The 21286-nt window shown below is 39.5% G+C and overlaps 2 protein-coding genes across 2 annotated transcripts; one reads left to right on the forward strand and one right to left on the reverse strand.

The window, feature by feature from the left end:
• Nucleotides 1–569: 569 nt before the first annotated feature.
• rbfox2 (RNA binding fox-1 homolog 2) lies at nucleotides 570–14823 on the forward strand. The gene is made up of 11 exons (XM_034688823.1): nucleotides 570–779; nucleotides 2263–2430; nucleotides 2871–2924; nucleotides 3047–3139; nucleotides 6842–6929; nucleotides 7826–7882; nucleotides 7986–8133; nucleotides 8677–8722; nucleotides 11139–11227; nucleotides 11479–11551; nucleotides 11837–14823. The coding sequence occupies exons 2-11, from the start codon at nucleotides 2422–2424 to the stop codon at nucleotides 11879–11881; spliced, it is 702 nt and encodes a 233-aa protein (XP_034544714.1). The 5' UTR covers nucleotides 570–779; nucleotides 2263–2421; the 3' UTR covers nucleotides 11882–14823.
• Nucleotides 14824–17768: 2945 nt separating this feature from the next.
• On the reverse strand, nucleotides 17769–21252 carry LOC117816102 (retinal cone rhodopsin-sensitive cGMP 3',5'-cyclic phosphodiesterase subunit gamma-like). The gene is made up of 3 exons (XM_034688215.1): nucleotides 21030–21252; nucleotides 19163–19282; nucleotides 17769–18431 (listed from the first exon to the last, which is right to left on the reverse strand). Exons 2-3 carry the CDS (start codon nucleotides 19270–19272, stop codon nucleotides 18314–18316), a joined length of 228 nt encoding a protein of 75 aa, XP_034544106.1. The 5' UTR covers nucleotides 19273–19282; nucleotides 21030–21252; the 3' UTR covers nucleotides 17769–18313.
• Nucleotides 21253–21286: the final 34 nt, after the last annotated feature.

Raw genomic sequence — 21286 nt, forward strand, 5'->3', positions numbered from 1 at the left:
TGAGTGTCTGTATGTTGTGTTATTGCCTGTGTTATGTTTGTGTTTCACTGTGTGTTTGTGGGTTCCTGTTCTGTCCTCCTACGCACTCTTAATGTTGGTATAACGTTTGGTTATTTTCATGAGGTAATAATGTGCACTAAATACTTGGGCAGGCTTTCTTACTAACAGTTGGTCTTTGTGTGAGCCTTTAGGTGTGTGGGTGTTGTGCGTGTCAAAGGTGATTTGTGTGCAGAGGCGTTTGTGAGTATATGTGCAGGCGTTAGACACTCACCATTGTACAACACTCTGAGCATGGAGGCATCTGACCCTCAATAATAGATGTGGCTGCAGTGAATATTTAATGGACTGGGGGTGTAGATACATGCACCCATATACACTCACACACACACACACACAGGGAGATGGAAATATAATATCCATGCTTGTATGACTTTTAGACTGGAGCTCTCGGGAAAGTGGTCTCTGTGTTGTTGGGTGATGCTCTCAGTAAAAGATACTGTGGAAGTTCGCCAGCTGTCTACTTTATGTTTCCCTCCCTCCTTACTCTTCTTCTTTCTTTCTTCTAACAACAGGGCTCTCAGGATAGTGCTGGCGGTCAGGAGGGACTCGTTCCACCACCTTTCTCTGCTTTCCCTCCACCTCCACCGCCGCCCCCCCAGAACGGCTTGGCCCTGGATTACGGGGGCAGCTTGTACGCAGCGGGGGCCGTCCAGGGCCCCGTGGAAGCCGGCGGAGCAGCGAACAGTGCCGCCAACGCTGCCAACAGTCTCAGTGCTCAAGTGAGTGCCAGCCTCGTCCTCTGCGTGCAGCCCACATCAGGTCTTTGTTTTGGGAGGGCATGAGTGTGAAGGAATGCGTTTAGATCGAAATGTAGTAAGTCGCTTGGAATCAGCGATGTTAATCCCTCATCACCATACCAATACTATACATACCAGAAACAGCCTACTGACTGATACCAAATACAGATCTGACACTTGTTTAATTTCCAAGATAATAATATGTAAAGCTCTTTGATTCAAACTCACTGAAATCTTCCACAATTTTTTGCAAAAGGAAATATGAACCTGATGTAAAAAATTGATATATTAAAGAGAAAATCAACATGCTTCACACTCTTTCTTTACAATTTGAAAGTACTTTTATCACAAATTACATACATTTAATCCCTGCTGCACCAAGGTCTGATATTCACAGCACTGATAAAGATAGCTATAGTCTATCTGTGCAGTTGCATTGGTGGAAAAAAAGGGAGATAAACAACTTCAAAGAAGTAATGTATAGTAAAAATGCAATAACTAGAATTGCCTCAGATGGCTAAATGCTGCAGGTAAGTGTTTTCAGTTGACTCAGGGAAAATGTACTCCGAACACTTGACAAGTGTATTTTGAAAGGTTGTCTTAATGTGTCATTTAAAGGTTAGAGTGGCTGTAGAAATACAATTTAATTATAAATACATAGCCTAAACTAGTGTTAGGAAAGTAATTTACAGTGTTTGCAACTTGCTATATCAGTTCTTCAAGCTAACCTTAAGCTAGCAGTAAAACAGCTCTGGTGATAAGAAGACAAACACTAAGGTTTACTTAATGTGTTGTGGACAGATTATTTTTATGTATTTGGGAAACATAGATTAGTAGCTAAAGAAATATCAGTAAGTATTAGAAAAACTGTGACAAAGTAGTTTTAGCAAAATAGTTTACCACCTGCTACCTCTACAGCCCTTTAAGCTGTCATTGATAACAAAACAGCTGAGTGATGATGATCCTGAACTAATGATCCAGAGAAACAAACCCTGAAAAGTGTGAAAAATGTTTTCTATTGTACTGCTGATCTGTCATAGAAAGACAGAAAGCTAAGCAACTTAGTGCAGTAGTTGTAGATATTTGAAATACGACAACAATCATACCCCTCTAAGCAAACTATAAGCTAGTAGTGAAAGCAGCTCCAAACCTGTGCACCCAGTGTAATGTTTTTTGTTATGCTAAAAATGTAATGTAAATTCACCTGTGACATTTTCACTCATCTAATGCATTTTTCTATTATAAAATGTTCCATATTAAAGAGATTGAATCATTGAAACAGATACAACTGGCTGACTGATAAAGAAATAACCATTAGTTGCAGGCCTACTGATTAGACAGTTTTAAATATGAAGACAAACATGTGTCTTGTTTTTGTAAATATCTTTACCTGACCCCACTTTTTGATTTTCCTTCCTTTTACATCCACTGTCTCTTCCTTTTCTCCCCTGTCTGTCCATCTCAGCAGACAGATGGGTCCTCCCAGATTGACGTTCAGTCAGGTGTTGGCTCAGGAGGAGGAGGTGGAGGAACTGTTGGGGATGACTCAGATGGCAAGGGGACCCCAAAACGCCTCCATGTGTCCAACATCCCCTTCCGTTTCAGAGACCCTGACCTTCGGCAGATGTTTGGGGTATGGAGACCCATAGTATTACCCTCTTTTTACTCTGCCTCATCACATTACTAAAACCCAGAATTGCTGCTACAGATTAAAAACCAGATGTAAATAAAAATGTCTTAAGTGATTAAACCAGTAAAATAAGTAGATCTTAGTTTCAGCTAAAAAGAATCAGCTTTTATCCTGTTTGATTATAAACTTAAACTAAGAATGCAATTTTGTAGAAAGGTTATTGGAAAAAGGTTTTGAAGATCAGGCCTTGTGCCTGGCTTTTTTGTAATAGGAATAATTCTTAAATGTGGTGCAGAGAAAAGAGCAGAGGTGAGAGATGGTGGAAGGAAAAACTAGCGGAGCTGGCCCAGTGCCAGTTTGCCATGGTTGAACTGTGCTGACACCCTGTGGCAAGTATGCTTTTCTCAGTTTCTTAATTTTCTTCTTCTTCTGTTTTTTTTCAGCAATATGGCAAAATCCTTGATGTTGAGATCATTTTTAATGAGAGGGGATCCAAGGTAAGAGGTTTGAATCAAAATGGAAGTTTAAAAAAAAAGGAGAGCTTAGCCTTTCAAGCTTTTTTCAACCCCCTCCCCCCCTCTTTTTTTCTTTTTCCATTTCCCCTCTCTTCTGCTCACAGGGCTTTGGTTTTGTAACATTTGAGACGAGTGCGGATGCAGAGAGAGCTCGGGAGAAGCTTCATGGTACGCTGGTGGAGGGACGTAAAATCGAGGTATAACTCACCACCCTTGCCCCTTTTTTATTTTTTAGAACCAGTGACTGTTTTCTCCTCTGTTTCCCCTCCATGTCCGACTATGAGAATGAGTTTGTTATGGTTGTTTCTGCCCTAGAGGTTTCCGGATGGCTGTATGTGTTAAACTCTAACCCCTCTGGCTTCACTATAGCATGGTGCAGTGGTGCCACGCACACAAATGTCTCCTTGACAGCACCTCCTGTCGATGTTTATGCTGTTGTTGATGTTGATGTTGTGGGCTGTCCATTGCACCTTGATCTGAAAGCCGTGTGGTTTGCAAAGCATGCTGGGTGGATTGGCTACACAACAGGCATGGCCGACAAGACGTCACTGCGACACGTTGCAAATGATATACGCTTCTATCACAGCATGTAGGATCTTTATTTTTGTTTCCTGCACCTTTTCCATCATCACTTCTTCTTCCATGATCGTGATGAGCGGCCATTTCGGGTTTATGGTTGTGTCTAAGACTGGAAGGGTGGTTATTTTTTCCCTGAAAAAAATAGTGCTTGCTTGTGTCTGTAAGAGGTATGTTGCATGGATGGATCATAAGGTCAGATGTCATCTTGAGGTTTTCTGTTAATAAAAGGAGGGAGCCTCTGGGTAGCACTTTTTATGTTTGGTGTGTTAGGAGTATGTTGCATGTTTGGGGGCATTTTTAAAGGCCAGTTTATTTGTCTTTTTATTTTTATTTGGAATGAGACTGCAGTGAAGAAGTGTGGTGTCATTTCCGATCCTTCAAAAAAAGCTGATTGTTTAATTTCAGATGGGCGAGATGGGTGGTAAAAATAAAAAAATGTAATGTTTTGTTTACACACACCTGCATCCACCACTCCTGAAAAAGAACACCAGATCTCATGGAAGTGCATTTTGTGGTGGCATCATATTTTTTTTATTCGTCAGCATGAGCTCAGATTTCAGCTGCAAATGGCCTCAAGAGATCAAACACACCACGCTTTCGCCATTTGCTCTGGCTCTTGGTTTTTGAATCACGCTATTCTTTTTTTTTTTTTAAAGTACTTGCTACTAAAGCTCCTCTGCATGGTCTCAGTTGTGCTGCACTCTTCTCTGTCTGTGCGTATGTGTGTGTATGTGTGTGTATGTGTGTGTGTGGGTGTTGAATAAGAAAAATGGAGGGCGGAGAGAGAATGAACATGTGAAGAGAATGCAATAGTTAGCTTTCGTTCCCTCTCCTCTTCTTTTTCATTGGTTTCTTTTTGGTTCTTCTCCATCTGTTTCACTCTTTTTCACCAGGCCAGTCTGTTTTCTGTCTCTCTTTCTCCCAGTTTGTATGTCCCCATATGCAACTGCATCTCCGCTGTCCCCCCCATTTCTCTGTCCATTTCCCTGTCCTGTGATATAGCCAGGTACACCGAGATTAAGTTTGATTTTGAGGGATTATTTTGAGTTATCTGAATAAACTCTGGGCAATAATAACAGCAAGCTTCCTTCCCAAATTCCTGACATTCTCTGTTTTCCATTTGTTTTCTCCTTTGTCAAACTGTGTTTGTAGCGGTTTTAAGAGGGTAGTTTGTGGTTAAATGGCTGATACCTGTAGATGACTGTTGACACGTGACCTGTGACATCACTTCCTCTCTGCCTCAGGGTGGGGGTTTGCTTTTCATTACCCCGTTTTATTTATGGTTTTTTTTTGTTTTCTCTTTTGGTTCATCATTTCTTTCTTACATATATTTTCTCTATTTCCCTGATGATTTTTGTATGTTGTTGTTGTTGTCAGTCTCCACGGTAACTGCTCGCGTGTCCTCACGCCGTTTCCCTGGCAACGGTAAGTTGTGTACACATGGCATCATCTTTGAATGACCCCTCCCCCCACCCCATCCGTCAAAAAATTCAAAATAAAATGCACCCAACACCTAAATGAAGGACTCCTTTACTGGAGGGAGCTTGATTGATTGATCCACAGTACCTGATTGGCTAATCCTGTGATTGATTGGGGAGGTGGTGAATGAAACGATTACGAGATTAGCCAGTGATCGCATGGCATTATAAAGGCCACTTATATAACTGAATGTACTGCATCTATCTGCAAGTGCAACAACTATGACTACCACTTCTTATGCATTCATTCCAATCACCTCTCTAACTGCATTCAGCATTTAATTCAGAGCTGTATCCTGCATGGTTTACTCTCTCTCTCTCGTCATTTGTATGACGCCATAATAGTACTATGTCATCTCTCTGTGTCATGTGTCAGCCAATAGCTGCATTTCTGCACCTTAGTGGGACAGCATGCTAAAGCATGAGTGCTCTGTTAGCTTTACTGGAGAGGATAATGGTTGTCTGTACATCATGGAGTACTTGATTATCACTCTCTGTATCACTTTGTAGACTGCAGACAGTTGTAGAGGTATGGCTGTTCAGACTTACTTTTCAAATTAAAGATATGTATTTGAAAGCTTATTCGACTTAAAACTACTCTGCTAGCATTTTACCCATCTAAAAAAGAGGACAAGCCAGTTGTCATGAAATAATCTGTAGACCCCCAGCAAAGCAAACTTTCAAATCTGGCAGCTTTTTCTTTGTTCTGATTTCCTTAAAGAGGTGTTCTTGTTTTACTTTTTGATCAGTTTGGTTCTGGATGGTGTGTGTTGGTTGTTGTGTGCTTCGAGGTCTCTCTGGTGTGCGACACTGATCTGGAATGCCTGGCAGTGTTTCACAACCATGGTTTGATTTGATTTATTTTGAGGAATGATATTTGCATCCCCCATCCTCTCTGTCTTTAGACTTCGGTCACTATCCTTGTTTTTTTTTTCCCTCCATTCAACATTCCTCCATTGTTGCTCACGTATGGTTAGATCCAATGCAGGCAAACGGTCAGATGTATACTGTATGTGTGTGTCGCATCTTGTCGTTTCTGTTTGCTCATTAGAAGATCTGCACATGTGGATGGATTGTTCACTCTCTCTGCCTCTCTCTCCTCCTCGTCATGTCTGTGTTTTTCTGTGTCTTTTCATGTGGACTGGCTCCCCCTCCTGCATCCCTCTATATTTCTGTCTTCTCTCTGTCGTTCTCCTTCCCTCCCCGTCCTCCTTTTTCTGTATGACGTGTAATTGATTGGGAGGGCTGCCAAACTTTTTTGATTGGTTTCTTGCTGCATCTGATGCTTGCTGATTGGCTAGTTTTGCTCACCTCTGGTGATGTGATGCGCTCTTGATTGGCTGCGTGTAATTTGTGTATGAACTCTTTGATTGATGTTTTTTGCATTGTGTTCAACTGATGAATCTGCCGCTTAATTCACCTTCTTTTTCCCTCCTTTTTTAAAGGTAGCAGTTTAATGGTCTTGGATTTCTGTTTGAATGCTTTTGTTCAAAAATATTTTGTTGTTTTCTTTGTTCTGTGTGCCAATGGTTGCATTGTTTGTGTGCAAAACTGCCTGATTACTCACCAGGATCCTTGTTTTCAGTGTCTTTCTCCTTCAAAAGAAGCGCATGCATTTTAAACCATTGCTGCTCATCTACAGAATTAACCTTTGTCATAAGTAAACATCTATTTTAAATATGACACCTGAACTTCCAGCACAATTTTTTTTATCAAAACATACAAAAAAGCCTTACAAATAATTGAATTGCTTTATTTGCTCTGCAACATTTGATTAGTTAGGACTCATTAATGTGGCAAACTGGATTGCCTGAGTACCTGACCGTTTTTTCTGGTGTCCAGGTCAATAATGCCACAGCCAGAGTGATGACTAACAAGAAGATAACCACTCCTTACTCTAATGGAGAAGGCCTCGCCACTCTGCCATACGGTAACAACCTTTGAACTCTACAAGCAGACTGAACCTTCAACTTTTTAAAATGTGCCTTATCAACTGTAACAGTTTAAAGATCAGGATTAGGATTAACCTCCAATGTTCCAACCTAATCCGATGTTCCATGTCGTTGTGTAAATCGAATTTGTAACATCTTTTAAAAGAAAAAAATATTTTGTCATAGTTATTGGCTCTTAACATCTCACACCAGATGGGGATCATTTTCTGGATAACTGAAATTTTTGTTTTTTCCTGAGCAACAACTTGCTGTCCTACAAGGAGGGCAGTGAAACAGCCGATACAATAAATATGTGACAATATATGAGTGCCAACAGTTCAAATGGATTTTTAAAGGACATTTTTGCAAAAACACTTGTCATAATGAAGGCTTGGAAAGGCTGGACATTTTTAGTTATCATGCTTTGAATTTACTTCAAAATGCTTTAATTTTACTCTTCAATAGTCTGTTGAACCTTGGTAAAAGTATGGGGATTTTGTGTTGGATTGTGTACAGTAGTGTGTTAAATCAACTAAAAATGTATTTCTTAACACCAGTTTTATTTTACTGTACTTATTATATCTGACAAAATGAAGGAAAAGCTTGAGCTGATAACTTTCATTTTAGATCTGTAGCATTTTTACCAGGGGTCTTGTAAAACACTTAATGAAATGTTTTCAATTATCCACTAAAAGTCTTTATTCAATAGATAATACGAGAGAGAGACAACAAGAGACATGCCCTTGAGCAGATGAACAATAAGGGTGTATTATTTATCTATTTATCAAAGATAACTAGGTGAATTGCAGAGATAACTAAATAAAAGCAAAAGTCATGAAATGTCTGGTTCTTTTTCTGAGTTAAATTGACATTTCTCATTTGTCTTTGACTGTAGCTGGATGGAAGCTGAGTCCCATGGTTGGAGCCATGTACAGTCCTGAACTCTATACAGGTATGAAAATGAGTATTAGCAATATACTTAGTCTAACAGACTTTGTAAGATCAATAATACTTAAACATTACATTTACTGAAGAAGTTCTTCCCTCTCTTTCAGTGCCAGGGTTTCCATACCCGGCAGCCGCCGCAGCAGCCGCCTCAACAGCCGCCACCTTTCGGGGTGCTCATCTCCGGGGTCGTGCTCGGCCCGTCTACAGTGCAGTCAGGGCAGCTGTGCCACAGCCTGCCATCCCCACCTACCCAGGGTAAACACCCACACAAATAAGCAATAAACTACAGAGCTATTGATGGTTACAGTTACACTTTAATGCATGTTTTCACATTGCTAAAAAATAACTTCAAAATTATGCATGTTGTGTGTTTAATATGTTTAAATTGAAGTATTGACAGTGCTAGTTTGCTGAGTGGAAATACCATTTCCTTGTTCCTTAAAAATGTTCTGAAAAAGTTACACCTAAGTGTGTTAAATTGACAGACAGTGCCTAAGTGGCTGCAGCAAAAATAGTGTTACTCTGAAGTTGGCGATTTGCATACAAAGAAGTGGTATTTTGTCTTGCATGTTGCACGGTGTGTAATAATCTCACCCTTCTTTCTCTTCCCCTTTTCACGATCTGTCTGGCACCATCTTCTCACATATTTTCCCCCATTGTCACCCTTCTCTGTTGTTTCCTGCAATGCCCACATGGTGGCGCATCACACCATTATTTTTTTTTTTGCTTTTGTTCCTACTTTCCACCATCCATCCTCTGGACTCCCTCCTTTTTCTTCCACCCTCGTCCCTCTCTCAGTGTGATGGCCTATCAGGATGGCTTTTACGGTGCGGCTGATCTCTATGTAAGTATACCGTCTCTCTTTCACTGTCTCACTGCTCACCTATGTTTGCCCCTCTCCTGCCTGCGGGTTGACAAGTGTGAAAAAGCACAGACCAAACCCACTGAGACGTATACTTTATGATGCTTTAAACCGTCACACCTACACACTTACTGTACCTTTAATTAACATATTTTTATTTCTGTTTACGAATTCAGCACTTTTCCCCATGCACATGATGTAGGTGTACAATCTCATATAAACATTTTAATCCACATAAATATAAAGATATGAGGGCACCCACACACTCCCATCATAGTTCTTCTATAAGTAGACTCCTCTTGGGTTTGTCTCTGTGACTTTGTGAGTTAGTTTGTACCACTGTGATTATGAGCGTGTGTTTATGTGTGTCTGTGTGTCTGTATGAGCACGTGTGAGCAGGTTGACAATAGCTGTTTCTGTTCTCTCTGTAGACTAGTGTTTCAGGACATTAGTGGCAGATTGCCCCAGGTAGGGTTTACACACTCTGTTTTGAGAGCCAGTGTGCATCCTCCTCGTCTCAAATGACTGCGTGCTGCTAGACATTATTGACCATCTGAGATTGAAATGCCTTCTCTGTCTTCTTCTACTAACTCACTGGATTCTGACATGGGTGGAGTTGCGGAAGGGGGAGAAAACAATTTGTTTAATATCTCAAAAATATACTACATTAAACTTCCTTACACTAAGAATCCAGGGGACAGATAGATGCATAGTTTTAAGAATTAGACACAGTTCAAAAGGCAAACATTTGAACTGTTTTGTTTCACAAAATCTGCACTTGTGAAGAAGTCTATTGGAAGACAATAGATGCACCACAAGTGTTTGTTTACCTCAGCATAAAAACATATCACCATATTGTCCTATTATGATATTACTCCTTGGTTAAAATCCAGCAGCAATTATTAGATGTTTGACAAGATGCACAAAAATACCATTTGTTATGTCATTAGACGATTTTTCATGTATATTTCTTTTTTTAAAGAAGTTATAAAAATGTCAAAATCTTTCATAACGGAGACAGAAAGCAGATGTTTCACAGCCTTGATATTTTGTAACTTTTTCATTATATTTTAGCAAAATTTGCTTGAAACTTTAACTTTATAAGTCATACATTGTAATGAAAAATAGCAATTTTTTAGCGAGCTGCATCACCACGCTACAGACTCAAAAAGGGACAATGAATAAACAATATCTGACCCTGAAACCGGAGACTTATCCAGTATCAAGAGAGATGTTGGACAGTTTACATCAGCAGTTACTTCAGACCCCTTCCAGGAATCTCCCTATCTGTTTCACCTGTGGCATGCTAACTGAATCAACGTCGGCATGCAGAGATACTTACAAGGCTGACTCCTTCCCCAGTCTTCCCTATTACCTCCTTCCTTTCTCTTTACATTTATATACCCCCCCTCTTCTTTTCCACTCTGTAGTATTTTCAAACTTTCTTTTTGTAAATCTCATCACAGTGTCACCTGGCACTTGCTCCTTTTCTTTCCTTTCCTCCATTCTTATAACTTGCTCTCTTGCCCTCTCCCCCTTCTCTCCATCCTTCTGTTCAAGTCTATCAGCTTTCAGTCATCCATTCCTTTTCCTCTTCCCTCCTCCTCTTCCCCACCTCTCCAGTCCAGCCCTCCTTCCATAGCAGCCACTGTGTGGTCCTGAATGTGGGGACTTGGTCGTGACTGATCCTTTAGGGTAGAATGCAGCGGTGTGTGTGTTTTTTTTCTTTTATAGGGATGTTTGGCCTAATATACTGGACGTTCTAAGTTTTGGGGAAGCATGCTGTGTCTGTCAGTGATTGGTCGCTGGCCACGTGAGCGTGGTGTGTGTGCGTGTGTGTGTGTGCTCTTTTTAATCCAACTGGCTGACTGTCTTCTTACACCTGTAGTTTTTGTGTCTGTTCATCAGCTGTCCATCCAAACATGTAATAATGACACAATCATCCTGCCACCCCCTCCCCTTTCTTTAACTGTGTGTGTTTTTGGGAGGGGAACAGGGGTGGGGCACAGTTATGGGTAGCAACTCTCTCTCCCTCCATGTCCAATGCACAGTGACCAAGATAAAGTGCTTCAATGTTGTACACAGTGAGAGATGTTCTGTTGGTCATGGAGGGAGAGACACCCACAGAGCCTGAGCTACATCCTTGTGAATGCTATACCGCACCAGATTAGCCGGTTGTGCTGACTGTCTGCTTGTTAATCTTTCGCTCTCTCTCAGCAGTTTCCCTCACAGTGTAACCCCTGTAGTTTCACCACTAGCCTGTTAGTGTGCAGAGGAAATACAGCAAACTCTTAACAGGGATTTATACTTGTTTCTTTTTCTGTTTTTTTCACCTATCCCTCCATCAAATCTTTCTCTTCAACTACATCCCCCTCCCTACCCTCCTGCCTAATCATAGGGTGGCTATGCAGCATATCGTTACGCCCAGCCAGCTGCGGTAGCGACTCCTGCAGCAGCGGCAGCTGCAGCAGCAGCGTACAGTGACAGGTCAGTGTGCTGTCCATTTCATTGTAAGACAGAACACAACACCTGCACAGCTAGGTGACCTGTCTAAAGATCATAGTTGCTTGTTCACATTAATGGTTCAAGTGGCTTAATTAAAAAATAATACTAAAGATTTACATGAGAGACTTTCAATCAATGAACACTGGTATTAAAAAACAAATTTTCTTAATTGTTTATCCGAATAGCAAATTTGTGATATTATATTGTCTGTTATATTTTCTGTTTTGTGACAGCTACGGACGAGTTTACACAGCAGACCCTTATCATGCTGCACTCGCCCCAGCTGCCTATGGTGTCGGAGCAATGGTGAGTACCTAAAGACAAATGATTTAATGTTTGACATGTTGTTATCTTTTTATCTGGAAATAGGGAAAACAAAAATGTTTTAGTCCAACTCTCATATTTTATAATGTTTTTTAATATAATATTTTTTTATTTTTATAACTTTCTTGACTGTTACTTTTAGTTAAATCTGACAACAAATATTAGCTTACATGGTGGAAGCTTTGAAGATGTTCTTTGTGCTCAATTCTATCTGAAAGACTAAATTAATGGGCTTTAGTCTAATGTATGTCCTTTGTTGTTCCACAGGCCACACTGTACAGGGGAGGCTACAGTAGATTTGCCCCTTACTAAAGACACTATATTCCCCAGGAGCTCCTCTCTTCCATTGAATTACTATGAAAGAGCTCCCTCTGTTGTCGTGGAGTTGGACTGCACCCAGTTTTCAAGTGTGGAGTCAACCACATCAAAGATATTTCGGTCCCACCCCTGAGCAGTCCCACGTTTTCTTATATACGCTACTACAGAAATAGAGGAATGCTGTATTAAAGACTGACAGATGGCCTTTACGTTAAAAAAAAAGAAGGAAAAAAAAGGCCAAAATGGCCACCTTCCCTATTGCACGGCTGTATTATAGTCCCCCTCTTCTTATTCCCTCGGCACTCAGCAGCACAAGACTCAAAATGGAGCCCAGATGTTCTTCCAAAGGCTGTGTGTGGATAACTGGCATTTAAAGAGCTGTCAACCATGTTTGAGAAAGAGCTGTGTGGCCTGCACACTCTGAAGGAAAGAGAGAGGGAACGGAGCAATCAAAGCCTCCACAAAGCGTCACAGTGGAAAGATGCAGGACGGTGCATCGTAAGAGCACCTGAGAACATTTTGAAGCAGAATGACGAGTCACTAAAATGATTAAAAAACACCCACAGATGGATTTTGTAATTCCTCCTTAAAGTGTGGGCGAATAGTAAAGAGAGAGGAAGCCTATCTGTGGGTTGTTCTGAAAGAGGGAGACTGAACATGGCGGCTCATAGAGATGATGTGACAGTTTATAACGCTACAGAAATCACCTGTGAAAGCTGAAGGAGGGAGGTTTATTAGAGCTGTTCCTTACCTCAAGTTTTCTTAGTATGTGGAAATGGTGAACCTTTAAACTTAAAGTTGTTATGATATGCAAAGAATTAGTTTAGAGAAAAAAGTTACCAAATTATTATTATGATTATTGTTATTCTCATTATTATTACGAAACCATTATTTTGCTAGACTCAGCAGCCACTGCTATCATGTAGATCCAACAGTGAACCTTTGGGTTGAAATCAGAAAAAGGAGCATCTGTATTACAAAATGTTCCACCTATCGACTAAATGACACAACTGTAGTCTCACATGATCCTTCCCATGCACAGGATTTCACTGCACTGTGTCAACACTACAAAAATGTCAACACTACACCTTTAACATTTTCTTCTTCTTGAAATGATTTTTGGCTGTAGATCAAACTAAATCCTCCACCCGCAACCCTGAGGCGCAAGCACTCGTTGATCCTTTAATGTAGAGATTTATTATTTGGATTTTCCCCTCAGGCTCCATCTTTTTTAGAGCAGCGTCCAACATTGAAAGAGTCTTCCTAAAACATACTTTAGTTGGTGATTGTGTTTGAGATGCTGCCAGCAGCTATTACTGAGCAAGAGAGAGATTCTGTCCGTGAGTTAATAGAAAATATTTAAATGCAAAACACCTTACTATTGTGCATATTTCTATACCGTTGTATTCTATATTTCCAAATTGTGGCTTTTTTTGGCTTTTGTTTTCGTTCCAAAGATTTGTAGAAAGCACATTTTTTGCCGTATGTATAAATATATTATCTTTGTTATTGATGTTATCATAATCCTTGATAATCCTATTGCTGTCTTTACGTACTTTTTTCATTTTCCATTTGTCTTTTTTATATCTGAATCCTCCACCAATAAGGTGCAAGTTCTTTTTTTCTCTTTTTTTTCCCGCTTTGATCTTGAGCCGATGGCGTACCTTAGTAGAGACAAACTAAAGGTATGCATGTAACACTACCAAACTTTAGTCCCTTTAGTTGAAAATTAAGTCAGTTCTGGCTTGTTTATGTTGTTTTTTTTGTCCGTTTTTTTGTCTTGTTATAGGATCCGTTACAATGACATATGATTACCTTTTAAAAATACACAATAATGGTGAAAGCATTTTATTTTTATTTTGTGTCTATTTTTTGCAGGTGACTGAGACATTTGGAATATATAAACATAGGTCTGAAGCACTTTGGTCAAACCAAATGTGCTGCCTTGTTTGATGTCTTTTAATTTATTTTTCATTTTTTGAAGAAGACTCCTTTCATTTCAAAGCTTTGCCAGCATTGACACTCCAAGTTCTCCATGTTTGTTTGAATATCAAGTAAAATGTCTGAAAGTGTTATCTCTCAAACATAAGATTATATTCCAACATGAAAAAGATAATGTCTTTGTGGGATTTTAACATATTTTGGGTTCAATAGGGAGGTTATGTGTTCTGTTTTTGTTTTCTTTACCCAAGAATAATTTCAAAGCTACAGTTGTGTTTTTCATTACTCACTTTTGGAAAACATGCAGGTCAGAAAGACTATTTTTAATATTATTAATATCATTAAATGTGCTGCTGTTGAATTTTCTTATGGCATCCTACATTTCTTTTTAAATGTCTGAAGTTACCATGGAATGTGCTCTGGACAAAAAAGGGGGAAGAAAAAAGAAATCTAGCCAAAGATGCTAACCTGTAGTCCCCAGCACGTTCTGGTTTCCAACTTGAGAAATGCTACACAAAATACACAAAGATGGACTTACAAAGCCACCGAAGGCATGGACAAACCAGCATGAGCGATACTTGTCAAGTTATTTAACAAAAAAAAAAAACAATTTGCATGAATCTTATGTCTTTTATAGTTTTACTCCTCAGCAGCCGAGCCCAGTTGCGTTGCTCTTTACCACTACACTCTGGAGAATGACAGGCAGCTAGCAGTTTGACGCTAGCTCACACATCAAAGAGCACATTGCTGTTTGGCAAAAAGACCTGCCGGCAAACAAATGGCTGCGGCACGAAAACATGCGGCAGCTTTATTTTACTGATGTGGTCTTCTTGCCTTTGTATTATAGTAAACTATGTGGCCATTCTTCATAGTTGCTACGGTTTTGTCAACAACCAGTCCTCTGTCATGTCTCTACACCCTTTGACTGCCATTATGTTTTTTGTTATTGAATGTCCATATAAAATGTTTTATATAAAATGTTTTGTTGTGATCAAGCTTTCAGGTTGTCTTCTTTTTGCATTGCATTAATTTATCAAAATGAATTGAGTACTTCTTTTTATAGTTCACATTATTGTCACACAGACATTGCCAGTATGTGAGAGCCGAAATGTAAAATTCAGTAATGGTCACAAAGTCTTTGAAGATGCTTCAGCTGATTTCTTTGACCATCTGAGAGTAGTGGAAATAAGTTGTTAACACAACCCTTACATAATTAATCTTTTAGGTTAATACGGAAACCGTAAGCAAACAATTAGCTTAATTACAAATCCCACTAATCCAAAGTTCACTGTACTGAAAGCGTTGTCTCAGTCTCCAACAACCAACATCTGTCTCTTTAGAAGCTAGATGGTTCACAATGTTAAAAGCTCATAGCTTTGAATGGTGCTGGACAGGTGGCTTTAGCATGCAACTTGCCTATAAGCGGTTCACACAAAACAAGTAGTTTGCTTTGAGCACATTGGTTTGAGTTAACCAAAACTGTAAAAAATTAAATTACTGTTTTATAGACCCACAACACTTTTTACATTGTACTTATCATACCAAGAGTTTACGGTCATGCTAGGGGCATGTTGGTTTCTGTGTTGAACAACATGCTAATGTAAGCTTACTCATAATAAAATTGTTTCTCATTTGAAACACCCTTAATGTTACCATGTTTACCATCTCTTCTCAACTCAACTCAAACTTTATTTATAGAGATTGTTTAAAACAACCGGAGTTGACCAAAGTACTGTACAGATCAAAACAGCACAAATGACAAAAATACAATACTAAAATACAAAAACCCAGTGCAAATATATAATAAATTAAGATAGAATAAAATAAATTAAAATTGAATTAAAATTATGCCAGATTTCCACTCAACCTTGATTAAAAACCAGGGAGAAGAGGTGTGCCTTTAGAGAGCATTGGAAAACCTCAATTGATCCTGCCGAGTGGACATGCCAGGGCAGGTTGTTCCAGAGCCAAGGGGCAGCCACCACAAAGGCTCGGTCACCTTTGGTTTTAAGCCTTGTTTCTGGGGTGACCAATAACAACTGGTCAGACGATCTCAGTGTTCTGGCAGGGACATGATAATGGAGAAGCTCAGTCAGGTACTGGGGGGCTAGGCCATTAAGAGCTTTAAAAACAAACAATATAATTTTAAAATCTATTCTAAAAGCAACCGGGAGCCAGTGCAGTAAAGCTAGGGCAGGGGAAATATGGTCACGCTTGCGTTTGCCAGTGAGGAGACGGGCAGCAGCATTTTGTGCCAGCTGCAGGCAGTGCAAGAGGGAGTGGTCCAGGCCAAAATATATTGAGTTGCAGTAATCCAGTCATGTGTTAATAAAAGCATGGATTACAGACTCAAGATCCCTCTGTGGCAGGTACCCTTTTACTTTTGATAAAATCTTCTAATGATAAAAACTGTTTTAACAACTGAGCTAACCTGGTGATCAAATTTCAGCCTGTCATCAAATATTACACCGAGATTCTTAACTGATGACCAGATGTTTGGTGTAAGGCGACCCAGAAAAAATCTGCTGGACCACATCCAAACATTATGATTTCTGTCTTTTTTTCATTTAGTGCAAAAAGTTTGCGGCCATCCAGGACTTAACATCTTTCAGGCAGTCAAGCAATGTTCCAACAGAATCATTGGATTTTGAAGTTAAAGGCAGGTAGATCTGAACATCATCGGCATAACAGTGAAAGTAAATATTATATTTCTTGAAAATTGACCCCAATGGCAGCATATAAAGCAAGAAAAGAATCGGCCGAGGATGGAGCCTTGGGGGACCCCAGAGGTGAGAGGTGCTGAGGATGAGGTGAATTCACCTAGCTGCACAGAGAAACTCCGATCAGAGAGGTAGGACTGGAACCATGAGAGAGCAGAGCCTGTAATGCCCACGGACTGCTCCAGTCATGCCAAGAGGATCCCATGATCTACAGAGTCAAAGGCAGCTGTTAAGTCAAGGAGCACTAGCATGGCAGGGTTTCCTGAGTGAACAGTTACCAACAGATCATTAAAACATGTACTAAAGCTGTTTCTGTGCTATGGTGTGGTTTAAAGCCAGATTGGAATTTCTCGTAGATATCGTTCGCCACCAATGGCTGAAGCTGAATAAAAAACACTTTCTCGAAAATGTTTAACAGAAATGGTAGCTAAGAGATTGGCCTAAAGTTGGACAGCATAGAGGGGTCCAGATTTTTCTTTTTGATCAGAGGCTGGACAGCAGCATGTTTGAGAGCAACTGGAACAAGTTAAGTGCTTAGACAGGAATCAATAAATAAAACAATAACAGAGCCCACCGTACTGAATACCTCTTTAAAAAGACTAGAGGGGATGCTGTCTGAGGGACAGTTCGTAGGCCTGCAGATGCTTAACCACAGTGGCCAGTGAGGGGAGGGATACAGGCTCAAACTGATCTAGAACAGCATACAAAGGAGGAGCTGTGAGATCTTGGGCCAGCAGAAGAGAAGGCAGATGTTCTAAGAGCAGAAATTTTTCAACAAAAAATTTGAGAGAACTCTCAGAGGGTGAGTGAGGGTACTACTGGAGAGTTATCACAAGGATTCTGTGCAATATAGCTGCTAACATTTTCCAGGGCAGCTATTAAAGTACATTTTTATCAGCTATGTGGGATACGACTTAGATTAGTGTTTTGAGTGTCATGCTGATGCTAGCATGCTAACATGATCACAGTCAGGAAGAGCCAACATATTTAATCTTTATCATCTGTAGTGTGCAAACATGCAAACATGCAAACATTTACCAACATAAAATTGATTTGATCATAATGTTAATAGTTACTCTCTCCCATAATATTCTGTATGATCATTAAGAAAACCCTTGAGTTACTGGTTTTAAAAAGAAGACAACATTTTTCTTTCGGGGAAAATATTTATTGACAAGTTCTCAAGTAGCACTCACGATCCTTCAAATAGTATGCACATATTTACTTCCAGAGTTCATAAAAATAAAAATATATTTATATATGTATATATTCATATATCATAAACAGCTGTACATTAAAAAGGAATAGCTCCAAGGAGAGGGAAGGGAATGGATTGGAAAAGGCAGGAGAGAGGAGCAAAGGTTTAGTGGTGCAATACTGCAAAAACAGCAGCTGAAACCTCTACAAACAGATCCAGGCTTGTCCACTGTCTCTCAGAAATGCACAAGCCAAGTACAAAAACGGCGAGGAAGGTAGGGATTATTGCTCATAGCATGGAAACCTCAGTGAAGCATATATGAATTAATACTTTTAATATATACTGTAACTTAATAAAGTTACATTTGCCAATTTCACCTTGTTTTTTTAGCCAGAAGTATCATTAATTGTGCAATGTTACCAAAAGCTGGCGTGGGCCTAACACAATAACAGACATAAGGTCAGGTTTTTTCAAGGGTAAAGAAGAGCAGGGCAAGAGAGGAGAAGTAGGCAAAGGGAAATCAGTCCTGGGAGGTATATTTGTTGTGTTAAAGACATGGCAGGGTCTCTAGACAATTCCATATTTCGCAAGGTCGCTGAGCTCCATGTCACCAAAGGCCTCCCATGGGCAAACCACTGTGATGTCTGTGCCGAGACCCTCCATGCCGGGGATGTCGTCTCCAAATCTAGGAAATAAGAAACAGAATACTGGCTTTACTTTCTGTGAATGATTCATTTGTGGTCCTACATTCAGTTTGAGACTTTCAGTGGTGAATTGGCCACATCTTTCACATCATGGATGTAACAACACAGTAATGTGAAAATACTCCACTCAAGTGCTACTCTGTATTAATTCTACTAACTTTCATTCATAGGAAAAATAAGCTTTCTGCCTTTTACAGTTGTTCAAATGTTACCACACAAGAATCTTCTCCTCGTGAAGAGTTCTTATCTGCTTACAACACAGACTAAAATTAACAATGATGCCTCTTTAAGTCCTAAAATAGCAAATGAGACCATCAAGACTGACATTTTCTGCATTGAAAGTTTTGGGGTAGGTGTCAGACGAGACAGTTTGCAGCCTGCTGAATAAAAAAGCTATTTGTTTTTCACTTTTTCCATAGCAAGTGTTCACAGTGGGTGGTACATTTGACTGTAAAAAATATCTAACAGCAGGGGAGGGGTACGTACACATAGGCAGGACAAAATCAACCAAATTATAAAGTTTTTTCCACAGTGCTTCAAAATCAGTACACTGAGAAAGTACCACACAAAAGCTATAAAGTATACTGAGTCAGAGTTTAAAGAAGAGTTAATTAGAAAAATTCAAGTACAGTACAAGCACCTGGACTCTGAAATTTAAGGAATAATATTCTAGTTGATTTGTCACCACTGATGACTTTATACATTATCTCACCCTTTCTGGCCTGGTTTGGGGGCTTTGCTCTTGAAGGTACGAGCGGCCCTCTGCTTGAACTTGGGTGGGGCCTTCTTGTCGGCGGGAGTTGCAACAGCTGCGTCTGCCATCTTTTATTCTCTGAGAAAACAAAACAATTATCACTCAATTAGATAATCTCTACATGTAATACCCTCCACCCTCCCCCTCTTTGCCCCTGCTTAGATTATATAACATCCCTAAGTCAGGTCAAATAATAGCATAAGCTATCATACAGCTTCTGTACAGCCTGTTACACAAACAGCTTTATCTATTTTTACACCTTGGGTTTAAAGATTACTCCGGGCCACATTGAGCATCTTGAGTTCAGGATAGAACTAAGTTCACCTAATTCCTCAGTGAGTCTGACACGAACACGCATGCTTCATGTTGAGAATAATAAACCATGAGTGTAAAGACATATTGACCTGAACAAGTAATTTTGTACACCTGCTTTAATCTGACCTGATTATGACCTCGGTTTCTTTTCACAGGGGAGCACAGTAATGCTCTGGACTTTAACAGAATGCTCTTTGAGTTTCTGATTTCATCTTCGAACATGCAAACAATTTTTGTGTTGTTGAAGTCCCAGGTAACATTTCCCAGCCTGACACATTTTTTGTACTTTCTAACTAAGATACAGAATGCTTCAGTAATTATTATGCCATAGATACCAACAAGATCATTTATTATGTGCAGATATAAAATAAGTATCTCTGAATGTTTTTCCTACAAAAAGGCTAACAGATTTACATAGATAGCTTCCGAGTTACCTCTTAAACATATTAATAAATTCAAATGCCAGCACTGAACACTTTATACCTTAATTGAATCAGGAAGTTTCTTCTGAGTTTAAAGTTTGGTTACAGCCAAAATGGCAGCCAAATTATCTGCTAACCAATGGATATCCAGCATTAACTTAACAAAGAATAGGAAGGAAGTGAGGAGCGTTACCATGTGACCAAAATGAGTTAACGCATACAAACATCCAATTGAAAGTTGAAGTATAACTTGGAGATGCTTCAACCTCTTGTTTGACAGAAAATTATTTTGTGCTTTCTTTCTTTCGAATGACAGTTTTAATTAGCTTTTACATATTATCTATGTCACAGGAGGTCTGATCTGTCTTTTTCCTTTGATGCATGCACATTTATCCTGCAGGACACTAGAGATTTGATCTAAAGCGCAGATTTTAAAAGGCCTGTCCAAAGCTTTACAAGCATATAATTAAGTACCTGTAAAATGACAGCATCTTCTGACATTAAATGAAATTTCACTTTGTGTTGTAAGATCAGGCTTTTAAAACACAGCAACACAATTGAGCAGACTCTTAAAGCAACTATTATATTTCTAGGTTTATTAAAAGGCAAACATGTATTTGACTTGTAGAATAAAAAAGAAATTGCTTCTGAGGAATTAATTTCAGGATACAAGCCAAAAAAAATAAGTTAAAAACACTTTACTATAAGCGGTATTAGATCGATGCCTTACATAAAGGACTGATGGAAAAGAGAAAGTCAAATTCACTCCATATGAATTTTACCAAAAAAGGCTGCAAACTGCACAAATGATAACTAATGAAGAATATAATGAAGAAAAAATACTTCAACAAAATGAACTTCAAAGGATTTTTTCTTAAAAAATTCACTAGTACTGAAACCGTTTAGAGTATAATTAATGTTTCTTAGGTTAAAGGATCTGATCCATGACCTGTGCACATCCCAGCATTTGTCTGCACTCTCTGTCTGCACGTTTCTGTCCTAACCTTTCACTCTAACCTTAATCCTTCCTGCGCTGTTGAAAGTTAGCCAGAGCTGGCAGCCGAGTAAAGTTGAGAGTTGGTTCTTACCTGTTTCAGTTGCTCAGTTGGTTGCTGGTAGATTTCTCTTTGGTCAGTTTGTGTATCGGTTGTCTCTTTTGCCTATCTTATATACTCCACCCTCAAATCCTGCTGACGTGCTTGTCTATAATTTTACTTCTTTTACCCCGCCCTAATAAGCTCCTCTTTAAGATTAGAGAGGGGCTCAGAAGAGGACCCTATGTCATGACATGTGTTGACATGTTTAGCCTTACATAAGTATACATCTCTGGTAAACACTAAATGGA

The sequence above is a fragment of the Notolabrus celidotus genome, chromosome 7, assembly GCF_009762535.1.
Source record: "Notolabrus celidotus isolate fNotCel1 chromosome 7, fNotCel1.pri, whole genome shotgun sequence".
Lineage (NCBI taxonomy): Eukaryota > Metazoa > Chordata > Actinopteri > Labriformes > Labridae > Notolabrus > Notolabrus celidotus.